At 40.3% G+C, this 17,852-nt stretch overlaps 1 protein-coding gene across 4 annotated transcripts in view; it reads left to right on the top strand.

The window, feature by feature from the left end:
• Positions 1–17,852, top strand: part of FBXL20 (F-box and leucine rich repeat protein 20) — a 64,981-nt gene that overhangs the window by 31,826 nt on the left and 15,303 nt on the right. For 2 of the 4 annotated variants that reach the window (XM_028703918.2, XM_028703916.2), the window contains 6 exons: positions 4,549–4,603; positions 7,080–7,154; positions 8,701–8,795; positions 14,918–14,986; positions 15,602–15,697; positions 16,570–16,696. In XM_028703918.2, the coding sequence (XP_028559751.1) occupies positions 4,549–4,603; positions 7,080–7,154; positions 8,701–8,795; positions 14,918–14,986; positions 15,602–15,697; positions 16,570–16,696 (517 nt within the window). Of the gene's footprint in view, positions 1–4,548; positions 4,630–7,079; positions 7,155–8,700; positions 8,796–14,917; positions 14,987–15,601; positions 15,698–16,569; positions 16,697–17,852 lie in introns of all 4 variants that reach the window. The other 2 variants (XM_077917277.1, XM_028703919.2) reach the window with 1 other exon arrangement.

The following is a 17,852-nucleotide window of genomic DNA, read 5'->3' as shown; positions in this document are numbered from 1 at the left end:
GGGGTGCTTTTGAACTGCTAGGTTGGCAGGCGCTGGGACCGAACAACGGGAGCGCACCCCGCCGCGGGGATTCGAACCGCCGACCTTTCGATCGGCAAGCCCTAGGCGCTGAGGCTTTTACCCACAGCGCCACCCGCTTCCCCTTAGAATATAATAGTACACAGTAAAATTAACTCTCAAAATACCAGCAAATAATAATTAAACAAAAAATTCACCCTTAGCAATTCCATTGAATAATTTCTAAAGTATAATCAATAAAAATAACCATCTCACAGCGCATAAAATACCACAGTACATACAAAGGATCAAACTGAGAAACAAAGACACACAACCTATGACAATATTTTAAAAAATAACAATCCCTGAACTCTTCTCCCTTCCCAGCTACTTCAGAAACATGGCTGGTGTCATCCTAACAATTACACCCAGGTCCCTCGTGCAACATGTAAATTTTCTATATAAACCTCTCTGGTGACATGTATCCTCGTGGAATAAACATGATCAGCCTAGTACATAATTTCACCTTAATGATACCGCTGGATGATATATGTTACCCATAGTAGCTGTAGAAGTAATTGTAGTGAGGACATGTTGTTGGATAGCATATAAACCCAGAAATGCAACACTAAATTATCCTCAGATAATCAACAACAACCACAAATTCAATTGTTGGTCTTGAAAACTTAAGAAATAAGACTCCAATATAAAACTCCAATACATACACAGTGAATAAGGCTAAATAATATGCTAAAAGTTTAAATACTATATAATTGTCATAAAACAATTACCCAATACAATAAAAGCCCCAGTGTAAACTAATGGAAAAACCACTTGAAACTGTCAGATGTCTAGTATGATGTTATGCTGGTTCTTTCCATTTAGTGCTTTCTTGCAAGTTTTGGGGGTAATTTTATGGAATAATGCTTGCATTTTTTGTGTTAGTGTGTTTTTCTGGTAAACTGCATAGAGATTTTTTATTAAGCGGTATAAAAAAGAAATTATAAATCAGTAATCATACTTCCTCCCTCGCTACTGTGGCTTGGGGCTGCTTTGGAGCTGAGCTGATCAGTCCCCCTCTCTCCTACTTACTGTAGTATATTCCACCCTCCCCTAAAGTGAGCTATTTAAGTAGAGGCATTAAGCAACAGAGGTCAGGAGGTTAATTAAACATGCAAGGGCTGAAATCGTATTACTCTTAAAAAGCAGAGCTGAGCAAATGGCTATTGGCAAGGTGGCCTTTGTGTTGCTGATGGGAGATCACACAAGCACACAAAGCCAACATAGAGGTGGACTTTCTCTTAGAACAGATTGCTATACAGTGGTACCTTGATTTACTAACTTAATCCGTTCCAGAAGTCCATTCTTAAACCAAGGCGTTCTTAAACCAAGGCGTGCTTCCCCATAGCAGCGGGGGACTCAGTTTACAAATGGAACACACTCAACATGTTCTGCTTCCAAGGCAAAGTCCACAAACCAAAACACCTACTTACGGGTTTGCAGCGTTCTTAATCGAAGTTGTTCATAAACTAAGCTGTTCTTAAACCAGGGTACCACTGTATATCTCAGTGAAATGTAGGTATGATTAAATGCTTGCACCTTTCAAAATTAGCTCTCATTGGTGGTTTTTATAGATCAACATGGTTTAGAAGAAGCCACTACCCAAATAGAAATCTAGGGGTTTTTGGCAGTAGTTGGGGTGGTAGTGGTACATTCTTAGCATTTGATTTTTAAACTAAATTTCTCCCTGAAGGTTTTATTAAACAATATATACCATTGTATTTGGGGGCTTTACAACCTGCTCTGGCCCAATATTTGCTTGCAATAATATGATAAAAGTCCAGTGCCAAGGGCCTTCTGGCGGTTCCCTCACTGCGAGAAGTCAAGTTACAGGGAACCAGGCAGAGGGCCTTCTCGGTAGCGGCACCCGCCCTGTGGAACGCCCTCCCACCAGATGTCAAAGAGAAAAACAACTACCAGACTTTAGAAGACATCTGAATGCAGCCTTGTTTAGGGAAGTTTTTAATGTTTGACGGACTATTGTATTTTAATATTTTGTTGGAAGCCGCCAGAGTAGTTGGGGAAACCCAGCCAGATGGGTGGGGTATAACTAATAAATTATTTATTATTTATTTATTTATTTTTTATTTATTTATTTATTATTTAAATTGACTGGCCACCTGTTAAAAATCTGCTCCTTAGCAACCACAGTTTATCTTACATTAAAATGTCTAGCAACATTTGTAGAGGCACTCATTCTTGAGCTCTGGTGGGAACCCAGTAAAGCACTTTCACATTTGAGAAACTGCAGTGAAGGACTTATCCACAGTACAAAAATGTATCTTCTTTGCTTTCTTTCTCACAATCCTAAAACCTTCCCATGTTGTGTTATAATGCCTGCATGCTTTGTTGCATATAAATGCATGGAGAGGAAATTTCTGAAGATGAGAAGTAAAGAAAGGTTCATAGAGAGCTGAGTTTTAAAACCTCGTGACACGCATCCTGCCAAGTCTAACCCTCCTCCAAGATTGCTATATATGGCAGTGGGGAGGTTTCTGCATACTGGGAAAGGGGGAAACTGTCGGATAGGGCCTGAGAGTTACTTTCTGTTTGCCTATTGTGCTCTGGTTTGGAAGCACACAGTTTATATATGCAGTAGAGTACTCCCAGTCTAGATGATGATAATGGGACAAAGGAGTGGATATGTCCCATCCCCCCCAGTGTGTAGATTCCAAGTTCTTTGGTGTATAAATATTAAAAACGAACATGACTGTACCTCAGGAAAAAGATCTTTCATTTCTTCTAGATAATATTCATGCCCAGAGTTAAGCCAATATCTAGAACATCTTCCCACCCTTTCCTAACCACTTCATTCATCCTGATGTAGTCTGTGTAAATCAAAAACTTGCATGTATTTCACATCAAGGTGGTGATCCAGTAAAATACATGATTATCATCTTTTTTGTATCTTTGTGATTCTCATCGCTGCCCCTCCCCTTGACTAACTTCCTAGTGATGTGGAGCGTTTTCCGCTTTACAGAAAGGGTGAGCAGGAATAATTTGGAGGGAGAGCACAAAAAGAATCATGCAAATGCACAATGGTTTTGCCAGGTTCATGGAGTATGGAGTTGTGGGATCCTGTTCTAGCCCAGACTGAGAGGAATGCTCTGAGGAATTCCAACCTCACTGTTGGCAAGAAGAAGCTGCATCATCATCAGTTCATTGCAGCTCTGGGGTGTGTAACTAAACAATGCCTGCAGAGTCTCTAAGCTGCTCTGGCTTGGCTAAAAGAGCATTCCTACTGAGCTTTTAGGCAGCTTTCAGTGCTGTTTTTAGTCCTTGAAACATCCTTGGAAAGTTTGCATAGGTTTCTTAAACCGAAGAGATCCATGCCCATCCCTGGAGATACAACGCAAATGAACCCTATCATAAACCGCCTGAGAGCACACGGATGCATTTAAATTAATGACTAGAGCATCCTTGTTGTTTCTCAATTTTCATACTTGTTGAAGCTTTTCTGAGGGATTGGGTATAGGATAGATTTCTAGTATTCAGGTACATTTAGGGAGAGAAGAAGGGGATATAAATCCCAGGAAAAAAGGAATGCATTCAAAAGGAAGTGGTGTTACCAACGTGTTGCAGTTGTGGTCTGTATCGTAAATGCTGCATAGCGTATTAAGAGATTAAAGGAAGGGCCGTTTGTGTGCCATAACTCTTCAGGAGCACAGAAAAGGTGCAAAATGGGTTCAGTTTCCTGAGATTTTTCCACTTTCTATTCTAAGAGTGGCTAGCACTTAAACAGAGAAGGTGCATTTGAAAATGGATGGGCAGTGCCTTCTGAAAACTCAATACAGTCAAGTGTTCCACAAAGACGGCCTACATTTTAATTGCATCCTAGTGCCATTCAGTAATAAAGGCAAGAGTCCTGCAAGGGTCTGAGTACATCATATCTCTGTCTGCCTCTCTTTTCATCCCCAACCACATTTGAAATCTGTGTTTTATTCTTGCTATGTGGTATTCATGCTACTAGCTTTTTTATTAGTTTTACTTTGCTTTTTTTTATTTAACTGCATTTTTAACAAAACGTGTCAGTATTGACAAGGATTGTTTGAGCTCATAAATATTGCTGTTAGACATTTATAATGTGTGAAATAGTGTGAAAGAATTCGTTGCCATTATTTTAAACAGTAAACTGATTTTGCTGTTTGTAGTAAGTGTATCTCTTAATTCCAGTTGTCATATAATAAGGAATTAACCCTAATAGAGAAACAACACATATTTGATTATTTGCTGTTTGTTATTCCAAGAATCAATCTTTGTTACAGTTCTATTAGAGGAGTGCTTTAGGTATTTGACCGGTCAAATTGTTACATATTTTTTGACTGGTCAAATGTTAAATCCTATTCCACTTTTAATTTTTCAGGGCTGAGCCCAGGCACTGGAAACAGGCTGCAAGACCAAATATACCAATTGTTGCTAAACAATTTGTGAGGAGAATCCCATGTGCATATTCCAATGTTTAGTTATTTGTATATATGTGTTTGTTAACAGAATATTCTCCTTCCTGGATGTGGTCACGCTATGCCGTTGCGCTCAGGTCTCCAGGGTAAGAATGTTTGCAAACTAGTACTGGTAAGGTTTTAATTGCTTGTCTCTTGGGCACCTCCAGTTTGTCATCATATCCCAGAGCCAAGAAAGTGTCAGCTTGAAGGAATATTTCAACAAAGGCCCCATTTGCGCTATATATTTAAAGCATACCGCTTTAAACAATCATTGCTTCCTTCAAAGATTCATGGCAACTTTTGTTTGTTAAGGGTGCTGAAAACTGTTATTCTTCCCTCGCAGAGCTACAGGTGTCATAGTGGTTTCACATTCAATTCCTCTTCCCAAAGAACTCTGGGAATTGTAGCTCCATGAAAGGAATAGGAGTTTTTCATCCTATCAACTCTCAACACCATTTACAAACTACCCAGGGTTCTTTGGGAGAAGCCATAACTGTAAAAAGTGGTATGATGCTCCTTTAATTGTACAAGTTCAGAGACATAGAATGCACATCCTCCCCACAGGTTGTATTCCCCACTCACCTTTTTTTTTCTTTTTTTCTTTTCTTTTCTTGTAATATTACCTGCTGAGGTCTGTCTTAGTTTCGACCAGCCAGATCTAACTGGGTGGAGTTTTACTATTTTGAGATTTTCAAATAGCCTAGGATAGAGATTCACAAAGACATGTTATATGTTTCTGCCAACTGCCCTATACTGAATAATGGGGTAAAAAGTTATCACTATAGCAAAAGGGAAGGTCCCTAACCTATGTCAAATATAATTATTTTTCTGTTACCTCTCTCAGACGCAAACACAGGCATGTCTCTCTTGATTGTGGAAAATGTCGGGCATACAGGGATTAATGCTCCCCTCTCTCCTGTAGGATATGTGTGCATCTGCTTATCATAAAAATTCTGGGTGGAGATGTGACTGCTATTATGGAAACAAAATAATTAAGTATCAACCTGCATATATATTTTTAAAATATTTTTTTAAAAGAACATTATGAACTCCTAGTTTGCCCCAGTCACTAAATGCCTGACTGGAACTGATGCTCAGGCTCAAACTCTGAAGGAGGGAGTGCCGAAGCTGTAGCTAAACCACTGAGATCACTGTGATGAGGAAGTTGGATCATGCAAATTCACATTTGTTGCTTGTTTCTCCAGCACTGGCACATTCTTACACATTGGGCAAAAAAATCCTGGTGGGTTCAACTTCCGACCTGTCTGTGACTATCCAGGAAATAGATCTTCAGGTTGTGGTGGATAGCTCCATGGAAATGTTAACTCAATGTGCAACATCAGTGGAGTGAGCAAATTCCATACTGGGAATCTTTAAGAAAGGGACCAAAAATAAAATGGCCGCTATTTAAAAAGCTTCTGTATTTCATTCTGATTGTCCCATCTCAAAAGGGATATTGTAGCACTGGAGAAGGAAAACCCAAAATATTCAGGGACTTGAAGCATCTTCCTTATGAAGAAACAACTAATGCCCTTGGGATTTTTTTATTTGGGTAAAAAAAGACAGCTGGGGAGGCGAATTGAGTTTTTTTAATTACCGGTATGTATGATGTGGAGTAGATAGATGTTTTGCTTCCTCTCTCATAACGCTAATGAAATTAGTGGGCTGGACAGTCAAAATTAACAAAATGCATCTTGATATTATGGTTGCCATTGGGTTTTAAAAAAATAAAATGAACCAATTCATGGTTCTTATTAGCTGCTATAGCTATATAGCAGCGATGTGGATTAGGTGGGCCTTCCATCTGATCCAGCAAGACTCCCACATTCTGTAGTTCTTTTCTTCCCTTCTTTTCCCATGGCCCCTTCCATTGCCTGTTCAGTTCTAACCTTCCTCAGTGGGTAATGCAAAATAATATATATGACATGGCGAAGTGCCATGTGAGTCATTAAAATGCGGGCTTTAAAGCTTTTTTTATTTTTTAGTGTGAAACTATAGAAAATTCCAAGGCACCATCAGCCAATACAGTCACCTCTTTTAAGGATGGGGAAGGGAGGGCAGGTGCCTGCTCTGCTTTACCAATAGTGTCAAGACATTGGAGAGTAAGTTACTCCTTTGCAACTACTCATGCCTCTGTAGGCCTGTGTACCACTTAGACAGTTTGTGTTTTTTTAGAGGGTGCTAGCACCTGTACTAAGGCAGACCCAGACAATCATGTCATTCACTGCAAAGTATGGCACCATAGCCTGACCATTTGAGTGTAATCACCAGGTGTGCATGTTTCAGAATTGTGGAAGACCCAACTGTCTGTGGTTCTTTAAACAGAAAGAAATGGCAACCAGAACAAACAATGATTTAAGCATTCTCTCAGCAGTTCTGTTGCTACACTGAAAATCATTTATGCATGGTTGGGGCCTTTCACGCATGGGTTTGCTAGAAGCATCCCACTGGAAGCTGCACCTCATTAAGGGCCAGTGGCTTTGGTGTCAGTTTAAATTAGACCCAAGTTTTGCTTTATATTTCTGCCATATTTCCCCACATTTTACATTCTTTTCGCTGTCTTCTCCCTTTTCACTGCAGGCATGGAATGTCCTGGCCCTGGATGGCAGCAACTGGCAGCGCATTGACCTGTTTGATTTCCAGAGGGACATAGAGGTATAATTAAGTGGTGTGCAGAAACAATTTCTCTAGTTAAACTGTAATTACAGCACTGTGTAAGATCAGTAATAAACTGTGTAATCTTTTGCATCTTTCCCCAGAGATAGGATTGTTAATTTCTAGTTTCTAGCTCCAGGGTTTCAGATACTGAAACCGCGCTAACTTATTTTATGCACATAGGTTTGTGGGTGTGTGAACTCTCACCTGTGTGCAAAGACATGGATCCCTAACTTGTTAATATTTTTACTGGAGAAAGATCTAGGGGTGGTAACTTCCCATTTAGCAGATCTTTAGCAGATTATTTCATTGGCTGCTTGCAAGAATAATGCACCATTAGGATAGGTGAGAGAATGTATTTTGGGTGGTGGGCTTTTTGGAGTACTGCTAAGGGCAGCAGATTGTAAAATATTTGGGTTAAAAAACAAACAAACAACCATTTGGTAAGGATGCCATTTGGATTTCCTTTCTCAGGCACCAAAATATTTTGGTCCATTCCTAGTTACACAAAATCTATACTTTATGTGATAACCATTGCCGTGGAAAGAACCTGTTCTGGTTCCTTGGGGCTCTTAGCCACATTAGTGGCTTCCAAGTGGAAGAAGCCTAGCTCAGTGGTGGAACATCTGCCCTGCATGCAGAAGGACCCAGGTTCAGACCCCGGCACCTCAAAGCAGGGCTGGGAAATACCCCACGTAGGGTTGTCTGAAATCCTGGAGAGCCGCAGCCAGTCCATGTAGAGTAGACAGTACTGACCTAGATGGACCAGTGGTCTGATTTGGGATAAGGCAGCTCCCTATTTTCTCATGTAGTCGAATTTCCCATTGCGGCAGTCAGATCCGTGCCATCGGATATGACTTAGGAACTTCTGGCATGAGCTTTAAAGCTATACTGTTCATACCAGGGGTTCTCAAATTGTGTAATGGGGAGCCAGTCCGAGTTAGATTTTTGTGCAGAAAACCAGCTCTTTGAACTTCTCCAAGTATAATATTATTGTGGCTCGGTGACAGGACCCTATGCACGGCTGGCTAATTGTTTTCTGTCATGCTGATGGCTCCTGTCAGCTCATATTTTGTTAAGTAAAATAGTTGTCTGTGGGCTGTCTTTTGCAGGCGCAAACTGGGAAAAGAGTATATTGCAGCAAACAACCGTGAATGTGGCTTGAATGATGGCATGTCAAATCATGATTTGTGCCTATAGGTTCAGATGACCAATTTGCCACTAGCAAAGAAGAATCTGAGCAGCACACAGGGATTGTGTGACCTTGCCCTAGATTCAGCTTATTATGGGCCAAGTACATATGAATGTTAGACATTCTACAGGACACAGGTTTCTGGAGTACAGAATTTAAATACACAAATTTAAGGAGGATTTGAGGGTTGGATAAAAAAAAGGGTATCAACCAGGGGAGGAGTGGGTTAACGGGGGGGAGTTGATGCTTTTACTAAAAAAAATTGAGAAAGTTATTTACCACATGGAAAGTTAAGCAAAGCTAATTACTCTGGAAGGTCACATCAATCGAATTCTCTTCCTGGTCTTTTTACAGGGGCGTGTAGTGGAGAATATTTCTAAAAGATGTGGGGGTTTCTTACGAAAGCTGAGCCTTCGTGGATGCCTAGGTGTGGGAGACAACGCATTAAGGTAGAGAGGTCAAGTGCTTTGCCACTGAAAAAGCACAAATAATTTTATTTTTCTATCCAGCGGAGAACCTGAACATGTAGGGTGGAGCAGTGAGCCACTTTCAAATGAGGTTATAGCATTTCCAAAATAATTGGCTCCTGTATTGATATCGCACTTAGGCGGTCCCATTTCTATCGGTTTAGAAAATGGGCCTACCAAAAATAGCGGGGGTTGTGCATACTAGCATAATTCACAAATTAAAAGAATTTTTAAAAATTGAAATGAATTGACAAGAACCTATTAAGAGTGACTTTCAGGTCCTACAGACCATTGAGAGCATCAATTGAAAGAAAATAATGAGGAAATGTATGGGAAACCTATTATTTGCCTGCTTGAGTCCATAACAATTTATAGTGTCCTAGAACTGGGGATTACCATTGAAAGGATGTGTGCCATGAGGTTAAAAGAGAAAATCCCTCTCTTATATGGAGAAGTTTCAAGAGAGAAAAGAAAACATGTCCTCTTTTCTGTTTTCCACCCTTCTGACCTATCCTACTTTTAGCTAAATGGCATAAAGCATTCAGGTTAATGGCTGGCAGCTAACCCCAAACCTGAGCTGTTTAGCACTGTGTAGTGTAGTGGGAAAATATATGAGTAAGGACAAGAAACACTTCATTTTCATTTTCTCCTGAAAATCCCTATCCTCATGAGCCACCAACTTTCACGTTGGCACCCCTGGTAGATTCTGCAGTTGCTGGATCACAGTCCATTGAACAGAATTACAGAACAGAAGTGGGTGTCTGCAATGAAATGTTGCAGCGTACACTCAGTCCCTGAGTCTGGATTGAGGAAACCTGTGTTCACATTCTAATTTAGGTCTTCTTCAATCAGTCAATCAAAACATTTTATTTGCATACCGCCTTTCCAAAGTTAAAATCATGCTCAAGGCAGCTTACAACATATAAAAGATTATGTAACTACAGACGTAACAAAAGTAGCCATGAACAATAAACAAAACATCAAAAAGTACACAAGCAAATTGAATAATTTCCACTTCAGATCCAAAATAAAAATACAAAAAAATAACGTCATCATCATCATCAACAACAACAATCCCCCAACAACCCCACCTAAACAAGATTCTGTTCCGCAGCCTCAGCTTTTGTAGCTGGAGTCAGTCAGGGCCCTGCCCTCCCAGGCCAGGTGGGGAAAGGCCTGCAAAGCAGGGAGCAGGTCTTCCAGGACTCACAGCCAAGATGGTCTCTGGCCTCTTCACTGTCTGGAGTGGCCCCACTGCTGCTGTCCCATAGCTTCTTCCAAACAACTCCTTCTAAGGCATACAGCTTGACCTCTTAGAAGGCATGGTAAATAACCACCAGGTGCCAGCATCCACACAACTGTAGGTATGATATAATCAGGGCCTTACCTTTGAATATACTGGAACTTCACTCAGTCTTACTGTAGCTTGTCTTAAGTTGCTAGGAATAGCCACTTATCCTATAGGCTAATCATTGCTCTGTGAAAGGCCTCTAGCAAGTCACCGTGTTCTGAGTGCCTGTGCAAATTTGGTCTCACTTTGCTGCTTTTTTATTTATTTTATTTAGACAAAGTAATAATAAGTCAATAAGAATAAAAATGTGCACCCCACCCCTAAGACTATTCCATTGTAACTATCCATCCTCCCAGAATTTCAACACCTCTTGTGACCCCTTTCCGTTTTAACAATACAAATTCTACAAAAACCCTACATATCACCTCAAAATCGTTTCTCCTGCATATTCCCCATCTTACCTTAATAGCACATGTTAATTTATTATCAATAGCTATATCCCACACCTCTTTAAACCATTCTTCTATTTTATATTCACCTTGCCCCTTCCACTTCCTAGCTATAATAGCTTGTGCTGCTTTCAGTAAATTTGTGAGCAAGTCCTTCATAGACTGTGAACCTTCCACCCCATTGCAAATTGATAATCATGCTACTCTGGACCCAGTGATTTCTATTATCTCCTTAAACACCCTTTGCCCAAATAATTGTACATATTTACACCACCACAATATGTGAACATAAGTCCCGGTTTCCTGGCATACCCTCCAACATAACACTGAATATTTCTTGTTTATTTGATTAATTCTGACTGGTGTTAAATACCATATCCAAACTAACTTATAATAATTTTCTTTTATCCTTGTAGACAACATTTTCAAATTGTGTTTCTCCCATATTTACCCCCAGCATTGACTATTTATCTGCCCTGTTTTCTCCTCACACACCTTTTAATTGATCTTGTTGATCCTCCATTTCTACTAATATTTTATAAATTTCACTGATTATCACTTTTATAACTATATTTTCTTCTTTATCTCCTTTTTTGTAATCATTTTTTTAAAAATTGTATATTCTTTGCAGCTCTTATTTTCTCATAACCACTTCTTTGTCCATTGCTCCAATTGTATACAGTTAAACCAAGTTATTTTACTTCCTGTTAGAGCTTCTCTTATTTGTTCTTTTCTTCTCATTTTCTCCACCCATGTCTTTATTTTAAGTATTTTCTTCTCTTTCACTTCAATTTCCTTTTAAAAATTTACTGGGAAGTCTTCTATCTTCGCCACCGGAGTTAGTTGGGAATTTACTGGTATCAATTTTCCTTTATATTTTGCTCATCTCTCAATGATGTTTCTTAATAAGGGATGTTCAGTATTCTGCCACAATTGCCTATTTGGTTAGCTAAAAAATATATTCACGAACTTCTCCCTCATTCCTTGTGTACCACTCTAACCATTCTAACTCGCCTTGTTCTGTTATCACATCTATGATATATCTTAACTGATTTGCTATATGATATAACTTTACCTGTTTTCTGGGGGTTATACCATCATCTTTTATTAATTCTAGGCTTCTTATCCCATTACAAAATTTATTAATCATACTTTGCCAACACTTTATCTCTGTCTCCAGAGATAATTGGTAAAATTCTAAATAAAAAAAAATCATTCTAGACAAATTTTTCATTTTAATTATCGCTATTCTTCCAAACCATGAAAGCTTTAATTTTTTTATATTCCTCCAGCTTTCCCTTAATTTCCCTCTTTAATTTGTTAAGATTCTCTTGTTCTAAATTTTTTAAATTTCTTGTTATTCTCAAGTACTTTATTACATTTCTTAATTTGATATCTATTTCAAGAATTTTCATTTTTCCTCTTCATCATAGTTAAATATCAACATCTCTTATTTGAACCAATTAATTCACGACCCTATTATTTCTCCATTTTTTTTCAAATGTTCCTCTATTCCTGCTTATTTTCCAACAGATTTTCGATTAGTAGCAAGGTGTCATCTGCAAATAAGTTTATTTTTTCTTTTCCATTATTGCATATTCCTTTTATATTTCCATTTTCTCTAATTACATTGGCCAGAGTTTCAATGACCAATACAAGTAAAATTGGGGAAAGGGGGCATCCTTGCCTTCTACCTTGGGCTAGTGTTATTTGTTCTGTTATACTATTGTTCACTACGACATATGCCTTGTTCCTCATTGAGTAATCCCTTAAATCATTTTCCAAATCCTAAGCTTTCTCTAAACATTTTTAACGCCAGCCATTCTACACAGTCAAAAGCCTTCAAAATATCCAATGCTACTATACCAGCTTTCAGTTTATTTCTTCTTCTTATATCTATTTTATTCAACACTCTTCCTATTAAACTAGACATCTTGTCTTCCTGCCACAAAGCCACATTGGTTTTTATTTATATATTTATAAATAAAATTATTCATCCTTTTTGCCATTATTGTGGTCAGTATTTTAGCATCTTGATTTATTAGGGAAATCGGCTTATACGATCCTGGGTCCTTCAAATCTTTTCCTGGTTTTGGAATTAAGATAATTATTGATTGTTCCCATGATGGAGGGATCCTCTCACCCTCTATTACTGAATTATATAATACCTTTAATTTAGAAACCAATATATTTTTAAATACTTTACAATATTCGGTTCCCAATCCATCTGCTCCTGGGGCTCCCCCCCCCCCCTTTTAGTTTCACTATAACGTCCTCTATTTCTTTTTCTGATCACGTTGCTTCTAAAGTCCTATGGAAATGTAGTGTAGAACAATCCAAGATGCATATTGCCCAGATTACTTCCAAAACCTTCCGGAAATACATGGACTTGCTGAGTATCATGGGACAGGACTAGAGCTTGTCCCAGGGCTTTGCAGAGCTCTGCTACCAGAGGCAAGAGGAGTACATGCTTTATCAGTTTGACCGCTCAGGGCCCTTACCTGACAGGTGAACTGTTAATTATTTTTATATATTGCTAATGATCTGTTGCTAATAACCTACTACAGGCACTTAGGTGAAGTGGCCTGTTCATTTTGCCCTCCCTGCCAGCCAGTCGTGAGAGTGTATATGTTTGCTCTTGCTAGTTCAGTTTGCTCAGAGAGTGTCTGTCTGTTTCTCAAGGTGTTGAGCTCTTCCTGGTTTTCAGCATTGAGATCACTGTGCTTCCACAGCCACTCGGCTATGTGTAGATGTGTCTCCCCTTCTTTCTGAGGTGATGTGGTTATTATTTAGAAGTAAATGTTCTCTTGCAACACCACAATAGGGCAAAGTTCTGCCTAATGGTTGCTTGGTTTCTTGACATGGCTTTGGTACCTGCTTGAAATAGGCCTTCACCACCAGTCCTCCCATAACAGATTTGGAGGGAATTATACCTATCAAAAGTGAGATGCAGGAGACCCAAACACATCCCCCATACACACTGGTGTAGTAGTTCGGACACCACAGCCTAATCATGGCTTGGCTGTCAGGAACGTTCTACAGCTCCTCTGCCCATTTCTCTCCCCAGCTTAGGGTATCATGGTATCAGAAAACTGGAGAGACTACTCAAGCCCACAGCACATCTCTGATGATCAAAATGTGACTTGACTCTGACATCTGAACTGGGCAGCTGTCTGAATCTAACCTAGAAGTTAAGTTCCATAGTCTGTAAACTGAGGCATAGTTAATGGTTTGCCTGTGAATGTGCAGGGATTGCTCCTACTTCCCTAGAGTGAGCTCAAGCAACAAACCCATGATCTCTGGCCAAGGATTGTGGCTTGTTTGGACAGGGCTCTAAGCCTGGGATTGTGGTTTGTTGCACCAGCCCTGCACAAGGGGAAGAATGAAGCAAGAGGCACCTCTGTGTTCACAGTAAACCATTGATTATGGCTTACCATTATCTGTGCCTTCACAGTGCCTTCACTTCATAAGTGCCTTCACAGGAAGGATCATTGTAAGGGTGATGAGATAAAGACTGTGAAGAATTAAAATAGGATATAGCGTTCTGGTATTTTTGTTACTTGAAATGCGAGCTGTGTGCATTGCACTTTTTCTGGTACATTGCATGGTGACAGCAAAGATTCTCCTTCAAGGAAAGAGAGCAGAATGTTGGCAGCACAGCTATAAAACACTTAATCTTTCTCTCCTCCTGATGCTCAGAGAGGAGGAGGAGGAGGAGGTGTTGTTGTTAACAGTTAGGTTTCCATCTCCCTCCTAGGCGCTCAGGCCAGTGTTCATGGCTTTCCCCAATTTATTATCGCAAGAACCCTGTGAGGTAGGCTGAACAGTGACTGGCCCATGGTCACCTGATGAGCATCATAGCTGAACAGGGATTTGAACCCTGGTCTCCCAGTCCCAGTCCAACATTTAACATCTGTGCACTGGGGTTTCTCTTTCTGCTGGACCTTTTTCCAGGCAATGTTAGAAAGCAGTTTGGAGATCCAGCAAGGGGAGCTGATGCATGTACTTACCTGCCTGGCACTTGCACACCTATAGGCTACAGCTAGTGTACACTGATGAAAGCACCCTGGTATGTATGTACAGCCTTGTCTTCTGTAGTTGGCAGCGGGAGATCCACATGTACATTACCATCTTGATCACAGCCAGCACATGAAATAGATTGTGAATGGTGTTTTCTCTTTTCTTTTTAAACTGGGTATCATCCCTAAATATTCTCAAAGTATCGCTTAAAAAAACAAACCAACCCCAATTATTTGCTTTAATTGCCCCTCGGTTTGTAAGACCTTTTAAATGTCAGGTGCCACTGATTTAAAATGTATGTCATTAAAAGCCTGAAAAGCACTGTACTTTTTTCTGTCACGAAGGACATTTGCACAGAACTGCAGAAATATTGAAGTGTTGAACTTGAATGGCTGCACCAAGATTACAGATGCGTAAGTGGCATTTATTTCAGCTCTCCGCGGTATTTCTTTAGCTCTTTTTAATCACTTTCCCCCATTTTCTTGGTTGCATGTTTTGTTGCTCAAATGCTGTCAGAGTATATCTGTTCTTATTGTGAATGGGTAGCTAGAAAGGGCAAATTGCCAAGGGACCCCTGTCCCACTGTAGGGGGCGGCACCAACTTAAACTTGGTGCATCAAGCCCTTCCTTACCTTTGCATCACCTTCACCAAATCTGCAGTGGTCTCCTGTGTGTATATTGGACAGGCAAGGGATCAGAGGCTAAGCTTGGAGGGCACATGGTTAGGCTGGGCCAGATGTGCTGAGCATCTAATCTCTCTCATTTACCACACACAAATTTTTATATATCCCAATTTTTAATATAAACAGTAGAACATTGTGTCGTCTTAACAATGATATAGTTAAAAAGAAAAATCCAAATTAAGAAGAATATTGAGAATCTTAGTGTGCTTTTAAAGAAATAGATTTCAGTCAACTACAATGAAAATGAGGGACCCATTCTGATATAGGCACGTGACCACTAAACGTCTCCTACTTAAAAAAAAAATGACAGAGCAATGAACCTATGTGTGTCCTATTCTCTTCCAGGACATGTACTAGCCTTAGTAAGTTCTGCTCCAAACTCCGACATCTTGATCTAGCTTCCTGCACTTCAATAACCAACCTGTCCCTCAAAGCACTGAGGTGAGTGTTGCTCTTCATAAAGCTTATCCACCCTGATTTAAAAATACCACATTTCTTTGTGATGGAAACCCCTGCTTCATTTTACCGTGTTCTGGGCCAACTCACTGTGTCAGTGATATAGCAGCTGACCAGGATTGGAACAGGGGTGGGCGGGTGCGGTAGAGGCACACCTTGTTCTTTCTTAGTTAGTCTGACTTGGGGAACTCCAGGAAGGCTGGGCATAAGATGACAATCAGTACAAGCTTGGGCTGTTTTCTGGTCCCATGGGGTCAGAGGGAAAGAATGAGCTTCCCAATTAGTCGTGGACCAGGCGAGATCAACAATGCTAGTAGTGCGGAAGCCACAGAAGGCTGACATCCAAGAGATGGAATGGTCTTTCCTTGCTGTTGATTCAGAAGTGAGACATGCTGTGGCATTGCTGTATGTGCCTTCTTAGCCCCTGCCCTGTTTAGGTCCTTTTGATACAGTAGCCCTTGTGCATGGTATACAAACAAGCCCATTCCCTTTCTCCCTGCAGTATTGCCACATGGCTTCTGTCACCACCTACCCCCATTATTCATAGAATTGTAGAGCTGGAAAGGACCCTGAGGAACATCTAGTCCAGCCCCCTGCAATGGAGAAATACGCAACTGTCCCATATGGTGATTGAACCAGCAACCATGGCGTTATCAGCACCATGCGCTAACCAAATTCCTGCTATAGTTTTCAGTTGGTGGTCATCCTTGAAGCTGTGGCAGAGAGCAGAGTTCAGTGTGTTATTACTGGAAAACAAGGCGGTGAATTTCCCTTGTTTCCAAAGCAAGAATTTTTTTATCCTTAAGAGTTAACATCTCTGTCTGCCTTTCCCCTCTGCCCCCTTCTCACCTCTCAAGTGAGGGATGCCCTCTACTGGAGCAGCTCAATATATCATGGTGTGACCAAGTGACAAAAGATGGCATCCAGGCTTTGGTGAGAGGCTGCGGTGGACTCAAAGCTCTGTTTCTTAAAGGCTGCACGCAGGTATGTCTCCAGTGAAGACACAGCAGCTTCAAGAAAGCTTGAGTTGAAGTGCATTTGTTTTAACTTGGAGCAGAATCAAGTTGAGTGTGGGTCATACATTGTGACATTGGAAGCAAGAGGGAGAACAGTGGGAGAGATTAAATTTTATTTATTCCTTTATTTATTTTACCCTGTCCAAAAGAGTTATAATGGCAATTTGCACTACATGAGTTTCTCTGAGGATAGAGAAGAAGGGAGGAAATCTGTGAGATTACTTTTGAACAAAGGAAAAGTAGAGCCGAAGCACTGTGCTTCGTGCAGTTCTTGGCTGTCTGGCGATAGCATGTGGCTTTTAAGTATAGGAACTTTTGGTTACTTCTCTTCTAGGATATTTGTCATTTTTAAAGGTGTTGGACTAGAAGAGGACCAAGCCATCCAAGCCAACCTTTTTTAAAAAAACCTGGGCATCTGTACTGAAAAGCTGAGCATTTCTCGTGTCCACTGTATTTGAAATTCTGAAACACAGTCCTACCCTTTATCCAAATATGCTCCAAGTTTTGTCTTGAAATTAGAAATTGCTTAAAAAGTAAAAATAGTAAGTTGGATAACTGAATTGGAAATCAGCTTGTGTGTTGAATCCTGTTCTGGGGAGGATGGCCTCTGATCTCAGCTTTGGGTGGGACCTGGTTCAACTAGTTGAGGGCCATTGTTCTTTGTGCTTTGCCCATCTCAAAGAATTTCAGTTCTTTGAGATGGGCCACATGACTTAGTTGTGGCACCTCATACAGGGAAAGGAAAAATCCCAACCTCGTTAGCAATCCCAGGCAAAATAATAAAATAGCTGTGACACAAGGCAGTTGCAGGACAGGAGCTTTCCACTGTCATGGTTTCAGGTTTCCTTGTACTGGATTTTTGCAAACATTTTTGTGGCTCTCTTAGAGCATCTTGGAATTGTAATAGAGTAGCATAAGGCATGTTTCTAGGCCCCCAATCCAGCTTTAGTTGTGGGCAGTCAACCACATGTTACACAACTTGTGGCCTCTGATTGAGGATGTTCACCTGCATCAAATATGCATCCGGGAACTTCAGGAGATATACATCCACATCTGTATCTGCATCCACATGGATAAAGGACGTTCAGTTTATAGTTGCACCTATATGAGTCAAAGAAAGAAGT

This window comes from Podarcis muralis, chromosome 13 (genome assembly GCF_964188315.1).
Source record: "Podarcis muralis chromosome 13, rPodMur119.hap1.1, whole genome shotgun sequence".
NCBI lineage: Eukaryota > Metazoa > Chordata > Lepidosauria > Squamata > Lacertidae > Podarcis > Podarcis muralis.
The sequence above is the reverse complement of the archived record's forward strand: the minus strand, read 5'-3'. Positions and strand labels throughout refer to the sequence as shown.